At 42.8% G+C, this 17,407-nt stretch overlaps 1 protein-coding gene across 1 annotated transcript in view; it reads right to left on the bottom strand.

Moving 5' to 3' along the window:
- Nucleotides 1-17,407, bottom strand: part of LOC117005100 (transcription factor RFX3-like) — a 272,818-nt gene that overhangs the window by 96,958 nt on the left and 158,453 nt on the right. The window contains exons 5-7 of the mRNA XM_033076381.1: nt 17,311-17,385; nt 7,552-7,733; nt 6,678-6,797 (exon numbers count right to left, since the gene is read on the bottom strand). Coding sequence (XP_032932272.1) covers nt 6,678-6,797; nt 7,552-7,733; nt 17,311-17,385 — 377 coding nt within the window. The remainder of the gene's footprint in view (nt 1-6,677; nt 6,798-7,551; nt 7,734-17,310; nt 17,386-17,407) is intronic.

The raw sequence follows: 17,407 nt of genomic DNA, 5'->3' as shown, positions 1-17,407 counted from the left end.
GCTTTTACTACAAACAGAAAATAACAGCCAGCCACAGAAAACTGCCGCAGAGTTCACCAGTTCTTCTATCTATCCCTCTTCACCTAAGAAATCTGACTCCCCTGTCTCTCTAACTCAGGCTGAGGCCGAAAGCAAACCTCAACATAGCTCCAGCCACATGGCATTAAACTCTTCTTCTTCCCATAACACCCTTTATCCCTTGCTACCACCCTCAAATCCACCCCTAAACCCATCCTGGCCCCTGGGTTTTCAGGGCTGTTCCCACTCTGTTCAAGTTTCGGAATCCCGGTACCACCACAGCAGCTGCAACACATCACCTCCTTCCAGTGCAAGAAAACAGGACACTATGCAAGGGTCTGTCCACACAACCAGAAACAGAAGAAGACCAACAAACAAAAAAACTAGGTGTACAGCGCGTACCCGCCATAAATATCATAACGCGCAAAGATATAAATACTGCGGGTTCCACACAGGAAAATCGCTCTCTCTTTAAAACTAAGGGGAAGGACGGGACAAATGGTATGGGCATTAATGATAGCATAAATGTTAAATATTCAATTAGCAAGGGTTGGATGCCTTTTGGTTGTCTCAACCTTAAGACCACTAAAGGTGTTTATTTTATGTCAACAGAGTGGACAGTGATTACAGTGGACCTGTCTAACAATTCACTGGACCTGACATTGTTGCATTTGGAACTGCGCTGTGAGTATTTAGTTATGGGGGACACAGCACACACACCCTAGGAGATGGAATTACTTCCATTATCCAATAAGGAAAATGTCTCAGGTTTTGTTCTCTTAGTACGCTGCTCTCAACCACCTTATTACGTGAATGAAAGGCAAATCCTCGCCCAGGCCATTCCTGTTCCAAAGGAAATCACAGCAGAAGGAAAATCACCTGAAGTCTATTGGGCAGAGGTGGTGGGTGAGGAAAAACCCTCTCTGGCATGCAACCTGACCCATGGTTCAGACCATCTCCATGTGGAGGGGGTGCTGGACACAGGGGCAGATGTGACGATCATACCTGAAAGGATGTGACCGTCACAATGGGAATTGCAACCCGTGGCAGGCAAAATTCAAGGTATAAGAGGAATCAAATTGGTAAAAATATCAAAAAGCATCGTGCAAATTGAGGGGCCGGATGGAAAAATAGCTAGTGTCCGTCCGTTTGTTACAGACTATAAGTGCCTCCTGTGGGGAAGAGATACCATGTCTCAGTGGGGAATGAAAATGGTAATCCCCAAAAGTCCTCAGGAATTTTAAAGGCGGCCACTGAGGAGCGCCCTGCCCACAAATTGACATGGTTAGATGATTCTCCAATCTGGACAGCTCAGTGGTCGATGAGTAAAGAAAAACTCAAGGCGCTGGAGGAGCTTGTAGCAGAACAATTGGCAAAAGGACACATAGAAGAAACTACAAGTCCTTGGAATTCCCCGGTATTTGTAATTAAGAAACCAGGGAAGGACAAATGGAGATTGTTACATGATCTCCGGGAAATAAACAAAATTATAGCAGACATGGGATCACTTCAACCAGGGATGCCCTCTCCAACGATGCTCCCTCAAAATTGGAAATTGGCAGTTTTAGATATTAAGGACTGTTTCTTTCAAATCCCTTTACACCCAGAAGATGCTCCACGGTTTGCCTTCTCTGTTCCTACCATCAACAGAGCAACCCCAATGAAGCGCTACCACTGGAAGGTGCTCCCACAAGGGATGAAGTGTAGTCCTTTCATATGTCAGTGGTATGTGACCTCATTGCTGTCCGCAGTGCGTGCTCAGAGAAAGGAAGCTATCATCCTACATTATGTAGATGATTTGCTTGTGTGTGCCCCCGATGACTCTATACTCCAACACACACTTGACCTAGTGGTTAAGGTTTTAACCTCTGCTGGATTTCAATTGCAGGAGGATAAAGTCCAAAGGATGCCACCTTGGAAGTACCTGGGCTTGGAAATCACAACAAGGACCATTGTTCCTCAGAAATTGGACATTAATTGTAACACAAAGACCTTAGTAGATCTCCATTCCTTGTGTGGGTCTTTGAATTGGGTTAGGCCCTGGCTAGGCCTCACTAATGAGGACCTAGAGCCCCTTTTCAATTTATTGAAGGACTAGAGAGAGCTGATTTCTCCCAGGGAACTGACCCCAGAGGCAAAAGCTGCAATCGAAAAGGTACAGAAAGCTCTAGCAGAGAGGTAGGCTCATCGCTACAAACCTGAACTGCCTTTCAAATTCATAATTCTGGGAAAACTACCACACTTACATGGTTTGATATTCCAGTGGATCGAAGGGCAGAGAGATGCGCTCTTAATCATAGATTGGGTCTTCCTCTCCCACCAAAGATCCAAAACCATCACAAAGCCACAAGAACTCATAGCTCAGCTGATTGGTAAGGCAAGGATGAGACTGTATGAGCTGGCAGGTTGTGACTTCACATGTATTCACCTTCCAGTCAAACTCTCTGAGGAGGGAAGGAACTCTCCTGAGAGGCTGACAAAGGAGATGTTCGAGCACTTGCTCCAGAGCAATGCCAGTCTCCAGTTGTCTCTGGACAGCTACAGTGGACAAATATCAGTCCATGCCCCGTCTCACAAGCTGTTCAATGAGGAATTCCACCTCATTCCTCGTGAGGAGTCAGAGACCACTCAAAGCTCTCACAGTGTTCACAGACGCTTCTGGGGCTTCCCACAAGTCGGTGATGACTTGGAGAAATCCTCAGACTCAGCATTGGGAAGCTGTTGTTGAGTGTGTGGAGGGTTCGCCTCAGGTAGCTGAACTGGTTGCAGTGGTAAGAGCCTTTAAGTTCTCAGAGCCAATCAACTTGGTAAAAGACTCAGCTTATGTAGCGGGGGTAGTGTCCAGGGCGGAGCAGGCAGTGCTCAAAGAGGTTGACAATGAGCAACTTTTCAGGTTGCTGTCAAAACTAAGCTATCTGATTTCTCATAGAGAACATCCATTCTATGTGATGCATGTGAGGTCACACACCGATTTGCCAGGTGAGATCGCAGAAGGGAATCGTCAGGCAGACTCCCTTGCCACCCCAGCAGAACAAGCACGTCTCCCAGACATCTTCCAACAGGCAAAGCTGAGCCACCAGCAATACCATCAGAATGTGCCAGGTCTGATCCGTCAGTTCAAGCTAACACGGAGTCAGGCTCGAGCCATTGTGGCCACCTGTCCCAGCTGCCGGCTCCAGACCATGCCATCGCTAGGTGCAGGGGTTAACCCCTGAGGCCTTGGCAGCTGTGAGGTGTGGCAGACAGACATCACACACATTCCCAGTTTTGGTCACCTCAAATATGTTCATGTAAGCATTGACACATATTCAGGTGTGGTTTATGCCTCTGCCCAAACAGGAGAAAGAGCTGTGCATGCCAAACAACATCTAGTGCAAGCTTTTTCAGTATTGGGGATCCCTAAGGAAATCAAAACAGATAATGGCCCAGCGTATGTGTCCAAGGAGTTCCTGGAATTTGTCCAGCAGTGGGGAGTGGAACATAAGACAGGCATCCCCCACTCCCCCACAGGCCAAGCTGTGATTGAGCGTGCACATCAGATGTTCAAGCAGGTCCCGGCTAGACAGAGCAGTTCAACTGTGTGGATGTCTCCACAGCAGAAACTGTGTAAAGCCCTGTTCACTATCAATTTCTTGAACTGTTCATTTGAAAACATGAATCCTCCTCTGGTTCGTCATTTTAACAGTGGCAAACAGTTCAAGTTGTCTCAGCATCCACCATTTTGATTAGGGATCCAGAAACATGGGAAACCAAAGGTCCCTATGAGCTTGTTACCTGGGGACATGGTTATGCGTGCGTATCCACTCCCTCAGGCCCTCGGTGGATTCCCCAGAAATGGATGAAGCCTTTTGTCCCCAAACAACCAGCTCCAGCTGAAGAGGAAGAGAAACAAGTCGCAGTTGCTTCGAAAAGAAGACGCCGCCGGAGAGGAGAGAGAACTGACACAGAAGACGACCTCCCGGCAGACTCAGAGACTTGTAACATGTTTTAAAATGTTTGTTTTCTTTTTAGAGAATACCTCCCTTCCACTCAACCCGTGATGAACCCCATCCAAGTTGTCATCCTGTTAACACTGAACAGTCAGGCAGTTGCATGGATCGTCCCTCAGCCGCGTCAAAACGTCTGGGTGACCCTGGCAAAGACACTCCAACAGGAAAACATATGCCTGTCCTCGGCAGCAGCAGAAAATCCTATGTCCACCTGCCTGGTAGGAGTTCCCTTAAAGGCTGGAGAATATTCAACCAGCTTTGCAACAGAGATGCAAAATGAAATTCCCAGGATACACACAATTTCAGTATACAAAACTAATAGGCAGCAAACAGAAGAGAATCCTATGGAGGAACTGCTGCCCAATTTGCCAAAAGCAGCTCAGGAACCTCAGGAATTAGAGCTGTTAGGTTCCTATCCAGCACAATACTGCATTCAGCTTGTAATTTATCCAAAACCTTCTGACACCAAAGAATTCCACAATGTAATACAATATAGAGAGGAATTCACGGCCAAAAAGTGATGTGGGGTTTTGAGTCACCTTACAGCAAACTCCCCATCTCTCACAAGTCCCAAAAGCCTCCCTAAGGGGTTGTTCTTGATTTGTGGAGATCGGGCATGGGCAGGAATTCCCTCTAAGCTTTTAGGAGGACCATGTACCTTTGGGCGGTTGTCCCTGTTGGCACCCAACAAAACCTTAATTAAGGATTGGACTCATAAAAACAAATCAGTAAATAAAATCCAAAAGAGAAGTGCAGACAATGTGGACAAAGATTGTGACTCTGAAATTTTCCATTGGGTCAAGTTAAAAAGAGTTGCTGTATCCCTGTTTCTTCCATGGGTAGCAGCAGCCTAGACTCTGAGTGAATTGGGCCACCTAGAGTGTTGGGTAGTCAAACAGGCAAATTTGACATCCACTGCCATCAGCTCCCTCCTAGAAGACGAACAAATTACCAGGCAGACCACACTCCAAAATCGTACTGCCATAGATTTTCTTCTGCTGCTACATGGACATGAGTGCCAGGAATTTGAAGGACTTTGTTGCATGAACCTGACCTCGAAAGCTCCTAACATCCATGCTGCCCTCCGAGACATGAAAACCCTGATCAGATAAGTGAAGCAAGAATCTGAAGATTGGTTCAATGAACTGTTCAAGGGTTGGGGATTCACGGGGTGGTGGACGTCTATAGTGAAAACTATTTTGTTATTCTTTGTTATTCTTTTCCTTGTAATACTGGCATTCGGAATCCTTCGTCACTTGGTTCTCAAGGCCATTGGTGGTCTCATGCCTGCTGTCGCCATGGTGAATCACATAGAGATGAAAACCCTGAAACAATCTAAGACTCCTACTAACTCCAAGTGGTGGGAAAGATCATAATTTGTATCTAGAACAACCTAATACCCTTCTCTCTTCTTTTAAACAAAAAAAGGGTGAGATGTAACCCAATACCCTATTGCTTTAAGAATGGTATGTCCCTTTAACCCTGTAACCCCTGCAAGACCAATGGACTGACTCCTGCGAAGGGATTGGTAAGAAGCCAAGGTTATCCCCTCCCCTTTCCTGACCCTTAAAAACCTGAGCCCTCCATTGGGACTTCCTCTTTATCCTCCTTCTCTCCTGCTCTGCCCACATGGAAACCTAAGAATAAAACAGAATAACCATCCCTGGGATTAAGAGCCTCTGATATCTCATCTGTTCTACATGATACAACACCCCTGGCCAGCTCTGCCAGATATTTGGGGAACAGGGCGAGGCCCAGGGTGCTGTTTCAATTCACTGTTCCTCTTCATCCATGGAGCCATTCACCTCATTTTAGAAGACTATTGGGTCGTTCAAGCATGATTTCCCCTTTGTAAATACATGCTGACAACTCTCAATAATCATCTTTTCCTGCATAGGTGGCCTTTGGCTTTCCTAACACTATCCCTGCACACCCAGACAGTCTATATATATAGAGATAGTCTATAGACAGACTCTATATTCATCATGGGTTCCCTGACCTTGCTTCCACCTCTTGTATACTTTCTTTGTATGTCTGAGCTTTGTCAGGAGCTCCTTGTTCATCCATGCAGGCCTCTTTACACCTTTGACTGCCTGTATGTTGGGATGGACCATTCTTAAACTTCAAGAAGGTGATACTTGAAAAGTAAACCAGCTCTTCTGGACCCCTTTGCCCTGTAGGACTGTGTCCCATGGGATTATTCAAAGCAGAGCCTAAAAGAGGCCCAAGTCTTCTCTGCTCAAGTCCAGGGGTTTGATGCACCAGTTCTTGCCAGTAGAAGGACATAAATACAAAACTGAACCTAATCACAAGTTCTATCTTTTTTTATATGTGCTGAATAAAGAGATGAAAATGAACAGCAGAATTTGAATTTTTTGTTTTTTAATTTTTTTTCTATCTCTTGAGACAATAACCCAAACCCATCAAGAAGTGTCTGTTCTGAATAATTAATGTTTTATTTTTTTTACAAATTTTTCAAATTTATGAGTTTCTAGATATATCTACTGATATCAGACTCCAGTGATATCAACTGCTGAACTGACAAACCTTTATTTTTCCGAAGAGAAGTTAAACAATTTCCATTAGAGATTCAACTTTACCACATAAATGCAGACAGGTAAGGTTCAAAAAACTAGAAATATGAAAAAGTAGTTTCATATAACACGATACCTCTGTTTCTGCTGCGTGGGTTGCTGTCTCATAGCCATATATTGCACGTCCTCTTGTAGTCGATTAAGGGGAGAATCTGGTTTTACACGAATCCCATAATAATGGTATTTAGAGTTCCCCCTTCATGAAAGAACAAAAATAACATTGTTTCTTTTGTATATACATCACACGTTAACATTTGCCTTGACTGGAAAACAGTACATAAAAGTTAGGCTTGTCTTTCCTCTCACTCTGGTATAAAACTGATATAACTCCACCAGCTTCTGAAAATCAGTTCACTTAAACTATATTTTTCAGCGTTTTACTGTTGGGCTTCATTTAAATAGAATAAGGTAAATAAAAAAACAACTAAATGACTTATGCAGTCATGATGAATAAAACAATTCCATAAATGGGGCATGCTTGTGAATGAGGGTTTGTGAATGTTGCACTAATCAACTTCAGTCCTGGTCAACTGTAAAGAAAAGAATTGGGCTATCTGTGTTCATGTTTATGACAGTGTCTGTATGGGTGGTGGTAAAGGCATTGACCTGTGTTAGCTTCTGTGGTTAACTGTGTTAGTGTCATGTGTGTCTTTATCTTTGGAACACATGTTCAGTCTTGCTACTATCTGGACCTGCAAATGGAAACAGCAGTAGCTGCATCCATTATACTGAGATGGAAGATATCTGGGTCATAAGAGTACACAGAATCTGGCTATAGCAAACCAGGAGTCCTGAGTCCTGAAGTCTGCTGGATTTGGCAACTCCCTTAACAGAAAGGTTTTAAATATTTTTATTTGCTTATTTCCTTGCTTGTTTTTAACATATGAACTTCATGTTCACAATTATTATTTGTATTTTTCTGTTAAACTTTAAGATTTATTAATGCAAACCTGGTTCCCAGTCTTCTGGTCCGTAATCCCATGAAAATTGACCGTATGAGTTTTCCAAAGGAGGCAGCGTTGACTGGATCTAACTTGTGCTCCTGACAATGACGTAAGTAGTGGTTGTAAAGGGTACTTCTGGGGAGACTCACTCCTTCTGCAGTTTCATAGTTGTCTAAAAGCCATTGGAGCTATGTCAAATATGAAAGAGTGAACATATGTAAATTCAGTATTACTCTATTGAAAACCCCCACTTAATTGTACAACACAGAACTCTGATATTTTTTAGTCCACTCAAGGCCTGTTTAATACAGTGACTTTGTTCTTCAAGAAAATATGATCTCTTTAAATCTCTTTCAATGCTAGATATGCCATGATGCCTAAGTTTTGGAATTATTTTTTTTTAGGTTTACAAGGAAATAATAAGACTTATGCCACCTGTGAGCCCAGATAGCTCCACTTCTAAAAATATTTCAGATTCAGTACCATACATTAACATTTTATGAAGTTATTTGTGCTTTGGAGAAAAATTACTGGAACTCCAAAGAAATAAAATCACTAATGTAATTTACAGTAATTTCACGACTATAAGGCGCACCCTTTTGACTAAAATTTTCTCCCGAACCCGGAAGCGCGCCTTATAGTCCAGTGTACCTTATATGATGTACAAAGTTGTGACATTTGTCACCCCGGAAGTGTGAGCTGTGAGCCGTGGGGGGAGCCGGCAGTGCCGTGGCAGACGGGTGGAGGCGGGTCCGGGGACCCATGGTTGCCGGGTGGGGGCAGGACCTCGACCAGCAACCACGCGAGGGGAGCTGGGGGCAGAGCCTCGCTGCAAAAAAAAAATTGCGCCTTATAGTCCGGTGTGCCTTATATGATCTACAAAGTTGCGAATTTTGCCAACTCCCAGGGGGTGCACCTTATAGTCCGGTGTGCCTTATGGTCGTGAAATTACTGTATAAATTACTGTGAAAAAAAACTAATAGAACTAAGTTAATACATTTTTAATTCTTGAATTATATACTCTTTCTCTTCACATGGAATTGAAAAAATACAAATAAAAACCCCACTACTACATTTAACTGAATAGGGTTTATTGTCTTCCAAATACAAAGAAGAAACTATCAAATATAAGGTAAAAAACAATTTAGATGACATGAAAAATAACTTGAATAGCTATAAAGCATCATGGTCCCAATCCCTTTCTGTTGTAGCCTGTTTGCTTTTGACTTCTAAGAGAAACAGAATTAACATTTTTTTTCCTGTGTAAGTTATTGCAGAATTTTGTTGAGTAATTTTGGAAGCATTTAGGCAAACAGTTTCTAATACATGACTGTACCTTTGTATAGAACAAATAGTAACTAACATAGATTCGAAGAATATTCTGAATTGGAAGGGACCCATGAGGATCAAGTCCAAATCTTAAGTAAATGGGCCATACAGGGATTGAACCTACAACCTTGGTGTTATTGGCATCATGATCTAACCAACTGAGCTACAGTAATTTCATGACTATAAGGTTCCCCTTAAAGCCTAAAATTTTGATCGAAACCCGTAAGCGCGCCTTATAATCCAGTGCGCCATGTTTGACTATTGAAGGGATCTCAAAATAATTTCTACTCCACATTGCACAGCAAGAAACATGAAACTCGCAATCAAATGACCGCGAGCAGTGAACCGCGCTAGCTGCGAACAGCCTGGCGCCACAGGCGGCTGCAGGGTATGGGAGAACGGTGGGTGGGAGTGCCAGGGCCTGCGGCACGGAGAGGGCATCTGGGGTTGCATTTAAAGGTTACACCGATCCGTGAAAAATGTTTACAAATTGAGCACCTGCCAGTAAACCCCGTGATTGCGCGATTCCATTGGTAATTCGTTACTTTGTTGCGCGCGGATCCTCGCTGCAAAAAAAAAAAAGTGCACCTTATAATCCGGTGTACCTTATAGTCATGAAATTACTGTAATTTCAGGCTCATGCACTCAAAACTCAAGTAAAATGGTAATTTTAATGACATTTACCAGTATAAGAGAACCAAAAAAAGAGGAAATATTCATATATTTTTTATTTATCAGCAGTCCTGACTAATGGGGGAGGTCCACTTGACTAGAAGTTAGCAAAACTATAAGGAGGGTCAGAAGGAGGATCCAGGGAACTACAGGTCTGTCAGTCTGACTTCAGTGCGAGGGAACATTATGGAGCAGATCATCTTGAGTGCCATCCCATGGTCTGTACAGGACACCCAGGGGATCAGGTCCAGTCAACATTGGTTTAGGAAAGGCAGGTCCTGCTTGACTAACTCGGTCTCCTTCTATGACAAGGTGACGCACCTAGTAGATGATGGAAAGGCTGTGGATATTGTCTACCTGAACCTTAGTAAGGTCTTTGACAGTGTTTCCCAGTGCATTCTCCTGAAGAAGCTGTCTGCTTACCGCTTGGAGAGGCATACTGTTTTCTGGATAAAAAGGATGGATGGATGGATGGATGGATGGATGGATGGATGGATGGATGGATGGGCCAAAAGAGTGGTGGTGAATGGAATTACATTCATTTGGTGGCTGGTCACAAGTGGTGCTTCCCAGGGTTCAGTATTGGGACCAGTTCTGATTAATATCTTTATCAATGATCTGGACAAGGGGATTGAGTGCACCCTCAGTAAGTTTGCAGATGACACCAAGTTGGGTGGGAGTGTTAATCTGTTGGAGGGTAGGAAGGCTCTGCAGAGTTTGTATGAGGTTCAACAAGGTGAAGTGCATGGTCCTGCACTTGGGTCACAACAACCCCATGCAGCACTACAGGCTTCGGTACGAGTGGTTGGAAAACTACTGACCAGAAAAGGATCTGGGTGTGCTGGTTGATAGCTGACTGAACGAACCAGCGTGTGCTCAGGTGGCCAAAGAGGCTGATGGCATCCTGGTTTGCATCAGCAATAGTGTGGCCAGCAGGGCTAGGGAAGTGATTGCCCCCTTGCACTCAGCAGCTTTGAGGTTGAACCTCAAATCCTGTGTTCAGTTTTGGGCCACTCATTACAAGAAAGACACTGAGGTGCTAGAGTGTGTCCAAAGAAGAGCAATGAAGCTGGTGAAGGGTCTGGAGCACAAGTCCTATGAGGAGTAGCTGAGGAAATGGGTTGTTTAGCCTGGAGAAAAGGAGGCTCAGAGGGGGACCTTATCACTCTCTCTACAACTACCTGAAAGGAGCTTGTAGTGATGTAGGTGTCAGTCTCTTCTCATAAGTAACAAGCAGTAGGACAAGAGTAAATGGAAATATAGGAAAATTTTCTTCAATGAAAGGGTTGTCGAGCATTGGCACAGGCTACCACCAGTGAAGTGGTTGAGTCACCAACCCTGGAGGTGTTTAAAAGACATGTAGCTGTGACACTTAGTGACATGATTTAGTGGTGGACTTGACAGTGTTACTAGTTGGACCCGATGATCTTAGAGGTCTTTTCCAACCTAAATGATCCTATGATTCTATATTTAACTTATAGAGTTTCAGATTTTTGAGGATACTATCATTTTACTTAGCTTACCCCTTTCTCCCCCATGGCTTCCTATCCTTGGAATTTTGTTGCGGCTGGTGCTGGGGGTCAGTCGGACTGTGGCTGCTACCGGGGGTCAGTCGGACCCCGGCTGCCACTTATGTCCTGGATAGAGAAGTCCCACAAGGAACAGCCTGTCCCGGAGTCTTAGGCAGTCTCAACCACAAGGTACCAAATGGAAGCAAGGTCTGGATTTCAGGCGATAAGCTCTTTCAGTGATTTCAACTCTGAGTGATTTCAACTTAACTTGCAAGGTACCTCAGCCAACATTGGGATGAGAGACAGGAAGCGCTGTGTAGAGGTTCCACAGTTTTTTATTGTCTGCTTCTGTGAAGGGAGTCCAGTGACAGCAGCGTTCCACTGAACTGGGTAGAAGTAGGGGTTTTTATAGGGAAGATATGGCTTGGCAGAAGGACCAATGATTTGGGGTTGAGGAAATATGATCAATAGTTTTACAAGGCAATAAAGCAGGGTTCAAAAGTGGGGAGAAGGGTCTCTTAGCCTAGTCACCATGACTAAGCAGATCTTACCTAGGGAATACAGTAATTTCACGACTATAAGGAGCACCCTTTTGACTAAAATTTTCCCCCAAACCCAGAAGTGTACCTTATAGTCCGGTGCACCTTATATAATGGACAAAGTTGCGAAATTTGCCAAACTGGAAGTGTGAGCTGCAATGGGGGGGAGGTGCCACGGGAGCGCCGAGTCGCGAGGGGGGGAGGGAGCGGGCGACCATGGTCAGCAGGAGCTGCGCCTGGAGGGAGGGAGCTGCCGTCGGCCCCGGTCTGGGCATGGGCGGAACAAGAAGCCAGGTGGCGCCGCCCCGGGCGCGAGGGCGAGGGGAACAAGAAGCCGGGCGGTGTTGACCCCGACCCGGGCGCGGGGGGAACAAGAAGTGTGAGCCCGCAACAGCCCTGAGTCGAGTAGAGCCCGCCTGGCGGTAGCATTGGGGCAGCGTGGCACGACGCGAGCCCACCGGCATCGGGGCAGTGGCGGCGCAGCCCAGGCAGTTGCAGGAAAGCGTGGTGGCGGTGGCGGTGGCGGCGCCGCCCGAGTGGCTGGGGGAAAGTGCGGCGGTACAGCCCGGGTGGTGGGGGAAAGCTGCCAGCATCGGGGCAGCAGCAACGCGGGGGAAAAGCCCGGGGGAGCGTGAGCCTCCCAGAGTGGCATGCGGCTCCCGGAGCGCTGGGGGAACGCGGGGCTCTTGGAGCTGCACGTGGTTGCCAGAGCGCTGGGGCGGTACGGGGAGGGAGGGAGCGGGCTGCCGCAGAAACCGCGAGCCGCGGCAGCCCCAAACCCTGCCTCACCAGCTGGTGTTGGGGGCAGGCGGGAGTGCCGGGCCCCGTGCACGGGGAGGGCGCTTAGGGTTGCGTTTAAAGGCTATGCCAATCTGTGAAAAATGTTTGCAAATTGAGCACCTGCCAGTAAACCCCGTGATCACGCGATTCCGTTAGTAATTCGTCACTTTGTTGCGCGCGGATCCTCGCTGCAAAAAAAAAAAGTGTGCCTTTTAGTCCGGTGCGCCTTATATAATATACAAAGTTGCGAAATTTTCCGACTCCCAGAGGTGTGCCTTATAGTCCGGAGCGCCTTATGGTCGTGAAATTACTGTAGCTCTCCAAGGAGGTCTTGCGAGGAGCCCTGTTCCCTCCACAGAATTTCCCTTTAATTTCCACTTGCAGAATTTCCAGATTTTGTTTTTGTCTTGTATTTACTAATTGCTTAAGAAAGTAATTATGCCAAAATGAATTAGAATGAAGATTCAAATTTTCCAGGTTCACAAATCTTACAAAAAGTCTGGACTTACTTTGAGCATCCAATAAATCCCCAAACCATGGATTTGGTTTTGGCATTTGGAACAAAGTTTTATTCCAGTATGCTGGACCCTCACACAATTGTTTAATCCATTTCACTTTAGTCTACCAAAGTAATTAATATGACCAAAATATGTGTTTAAAGTAGAGTAAAATACGTAATTATGTGACACTGAATATGCTACTCTACAGGGCTACTTACTAATAGATCACTGCACAAATTCTGTTCCAGTAATGTTCCATATAACTTGTCATTTACAGAACAAGAATATCAATATTTTTAGTGTCCATTACTCTTGAAATAAGTTTCCACTCTGACCCTTCTTTATTGGAGAACTATTAGTAAAAATTAGATTATAATGAATATATTGGACATACAGTTCTGTTTGTCAGTTGTGTGAAATTTACTGAACACAATACATGAAAAATTAAAAATAAAATTAGGAAAACATTTACTCAAGACCTTTCAAAGAACATCTTCATGTTTACTTTCTTACAGAAATCATCACCAGAACTATCATGTTTATATTTCTAAACAAGAGTTCTGTGTAAAGATGCAGGAGAAGCATGATCTAGCTGTTTGCAAGATGGATGTAGATAATGTTGCACTTTAAGTAAACATTAAAAAGTGCAGTTCATCATCCTTATATCAACTTTTATGTATAAATGTAGTCTCAACATTTACAGTTTTTTATTAACTTGAACATTTACAATTCTGAAATAAAACCTAGGAAAAAAATTTATAAAGTTTTACCTTTATATGTGTGTATTATCAAAACCATTTCACTATATCTTCATTATAGTCTTCAAACTTACCATTTAAACTATACTGATTAGTTTATGGAATATGAGCAATTTGTTTTACCTCACAAAGAAAAAAATTATTGACAAAACCCCCAAATTATTTCCAATTTACTTTCTAAATATAGTATTAGATTTTTTTCGATATTAATTATAATTTCTTAGGATTCATTTCACTGCATTTTACTAATTATCTGTATTTAACAGATATTCTTTCAACCACAGCTCAGCAATGGGAAAGTAAAACCCAAGATAAGGACAAAGTAAGGATATTTGCTCCAGGGTGAAAATATTTCAATAAAAAAAGGTTGACATGATTATTTGGCAGGTTACAGCCTTCAGAATCCTCAATAGATCCCTCTATTTGTCTTTCAGTTGTTTTGAAAATACCTCAAAACAGTCAAGAAATATCAGAATAAGACTACCATAACAGACACATGCAAATCTCCTTATTAGAAAGATATTTTCATAAAATCATAAAAGAGTTTGGGTTGGAAGGGACCTTTAAAGCTCATCTAGTCCGATTCCCTTTCAATGATTAGGGACATTTTTAACTGGATCAGGTTGCACAAAGCCCCATTAACCTGACCGTGCACACTTCCAGGGATGGGGCAACCACAACTTCTCTGTGTAACCTGATTGTTCCAATGTCTCACCACTCTCATTGTAAAAAACTTCCTTCCTTATGTTCAATTTAAATCTATCCTCTCCCAGTTTAAAACCATCGCTCCTTTTGCCATCACTACAGACCCTGGTAAAAAATCTCTCTCCATCTTTCTCATAAGTCCCCTTTAAGTACTGAAAGGCTGCAATAAGGTCTCCATGGAGCCTTCTCCAGGCTGAAAAAACTCAACTGTTTCTGCTTTTCTTCATAGGAGGGGTGTTCCAGTCCTTTGATCATTTTAGTGGTCCTACTTAGACCATTCTATCCCACTATCTATGCCGTTGATGAATATATTAAATGACAGTGGTGCTAGTACAGGCCCTTGAGGGACACAACTCATTACTGATCCTTGTTTGGACATTGAGTTGTTTGCTGTAATGTTTTGGATGCAACCATTCAGCCAGTTTCTTATCCATCTATGAGTCTACCCATCAAACCCATATCTCTCAAATTTAGCAGCAGGAATGGTGTGGGCAGCTGTATTGAAGGCCTTACAGATGTCTAGATAAGTGACATCCATACCTCTCTCTTTGCTCACCAAATCTGTTGTGCAAGGCCACTAGATTAGTCAGGCATGATTTGTCCTTGCTGAAGCCATATTGACTGTCTCTAATAACCTCCCTGTGTTCCATGTTTCTTCCTCTTCCAGGAGGATCTATTCTATGATCTTTTAACTAGCGCATTACACAGGAAATAGGGAAATGCAGTTTTCTGATGTAGAAAAGCTTGTAATTTAATTGTTATTGTTTTCATTATGAAGATTCTGGATTTCCTTGTCAGATTCAAGGTAGATTTAGTAATTCTTTGTATATCTAAGTTTTAATACATATTTTTGGCATTTTGCAAAAAAAAAAAAAAAAAAAAATAAAATTATCACCTATTTAATTGCGATGCTAAAATAATTTCAGCATGTTTCTAGGTTGTCTTAACATGATCTAAATATCTTTCTTCACAATTTACAGAATTCCATTTCCTTCACCTAATTTTAGCATTTTCTAAGAAAACTAAATTATCTTCCAATAAATTCTACTGGCTCCTGCTGTCTTTTTCTACCATGATGATAATCTTTTACAAAAAAATTTTGGTTTTCACCTCCATATTACCACATTCTGGAGGGGGAGGGAGGGGCAGGAAATGTCAACAAATCAAAACAAGTGTATAGACTCTACCCAATATACTCGTACATTCATATTACAATCAATATTTACTTTTCTGTGGTAAAGAAATAAAAGATTCTGAAAAAATATGTACAGTAATTTTACGAGTACAAGCCGCACGGAGTATAAGCTGCATTTCCGGTGTGTTGGCAACATTGATGTCTTTGTCAATAAAAAAACTGCACACAAATATTAACCGCACTTTCGTTCGCAGCGAACTTTCACAAAGTCGTCATTTAGTAACACAATCGCGGATCACCAGGGCTTACTGGCTTACTGCCAACCTTGGAAACATTATTTCCAAGTGAAAAAAGACACAGACAATAGCTGTGGCAGCGTTCCCTGCAAGTTTTATTTACAAGTCGAAAAAGACACGAACAATAGTGTGGTCATTTTGCGAGCATTCCCAACGGATCCACGTTGCCTTTAAACAGCAGCTCAGCCGTGTGGGCGAGCGGCAGAACTCCGAGCGGAGCTGCATCTCCGTGCCGGCACAGCCACCTCGCTCTCCGCGCGAACCCAGTGCCCCCCCACCCCTCTCCACGTGAACCCAGCCAGCCACGCAGCCGCACAAGGACAGCCAACCGCGCAGCTGCACAAGACTGAAAACACTTTAAAAAGTACAGAGAAATATCACACACTTTTATCAAACTGCTGAGGTAACTCGTCGAGGTAACTCGCCGAGGTAACTCACCCCGATAACACACCCCGCCCCTCAGTATAGCTGTCATCCACAGGCAGGCAATAAGCTGTTCTCTGATTGGTTCATTGTCGGAACAATGGGAAACCATGGATTTCAAACCATTTTTACTCGGGACAGGACCGACACAGTACCAGGTAAGGGCAGATATCACATTTTTGTTAATATATTAGCCTCCCCAGAGTACTAGCTGCACTTCTGGGTTTCCACCAAAATTTTGGTCAAAACGGTGCGGCTTGTATTCGTGAAATTACTGTAAGTTTATATTTGTTAGTAAGGCTGAGAAGCAAAAAGGATGCAGTACGTATAGAAATTTAGCAGCAATAAAAAATACAAAACTATTTATACCAGCTGAAGAAAAACCACTTTGTTTGCACAACATTTCAAGAAAGACTAGCACTATTTAAAAACAAACTGAAAATTAGATTTTGAGTCTTACTCCTTTACATAAAAGTTATATTTAATGACTTTACCACTATATTTGCAACCATCTTTTTATGCAAACATCTTCAGCCTTTTATTATGGAAAATTCTGAACTACAGGATTTGCATAGACAGAAAAAACAAAAGGCGGAAGAAGAAACCATATTAGACACTAATAGATTTTTTAAATTTTTAAACTCATGAAATGGATCTTCAGAATTGTTATAATAAACTTATTCAGAATAATAGAAATATTTGAAAATAAATCTAAAGTATATTTTTATTCAAACTGTGTTCACTGTTTCTTTCCCCCTTTACCTGTTCTTAAATTATTATATCAGGTACACAAATTATAGAAAATTATTTTTGAATATCAAACACAGCCTACCTAAGGATTATTTGGTTATTACTTTTACATTTACATTGGGACCTGCAAAATAGACAAATATGTTAAGTTGCATTAACACAATATAGAACCTAGAAAAGAAATGCAGTCTACAGTGTCATGACACTTAGCCTGACAAAATATAGTGACACAAGATGTAGATTACAAGCAACTAAAATTGAAAGATTGCAAGTAAAAAAATAGCAATAAATTAAAACAAACATTTAGAGGCAGGCTAAGCATGCAGAACAAGATAGAGATTAGCTTTCATGAAAGAAGAGAACTTACATGGCTGTTGAGAAGAGAGCTTCTGTGAGTAGAAAGACCATCAGACTTTTGAAGTGTCTCAATCGCCATTTCAATCTGATAATAGATGTCATTAGAA

The sequence above is a fragment of the Catharus ustulatus genome, chromosome W (genome assembly GCF_009819885.2).
Source record: "Catharus ustulatus isolate bCatUst1 chromosome W, bCatUst1.pri.v2, whole genome shotgun sequence".
Lineage (NCBI taxonomy): Eukaryota > Metazoa > Chordata > Aves > Passeriformes > Turdidae > Catharus > Catharus ustulatus.
Note: the sequence above shows the minus strand (reverse complement) of the source record. Positions and strands in the feature narration are given on the sequence as shown.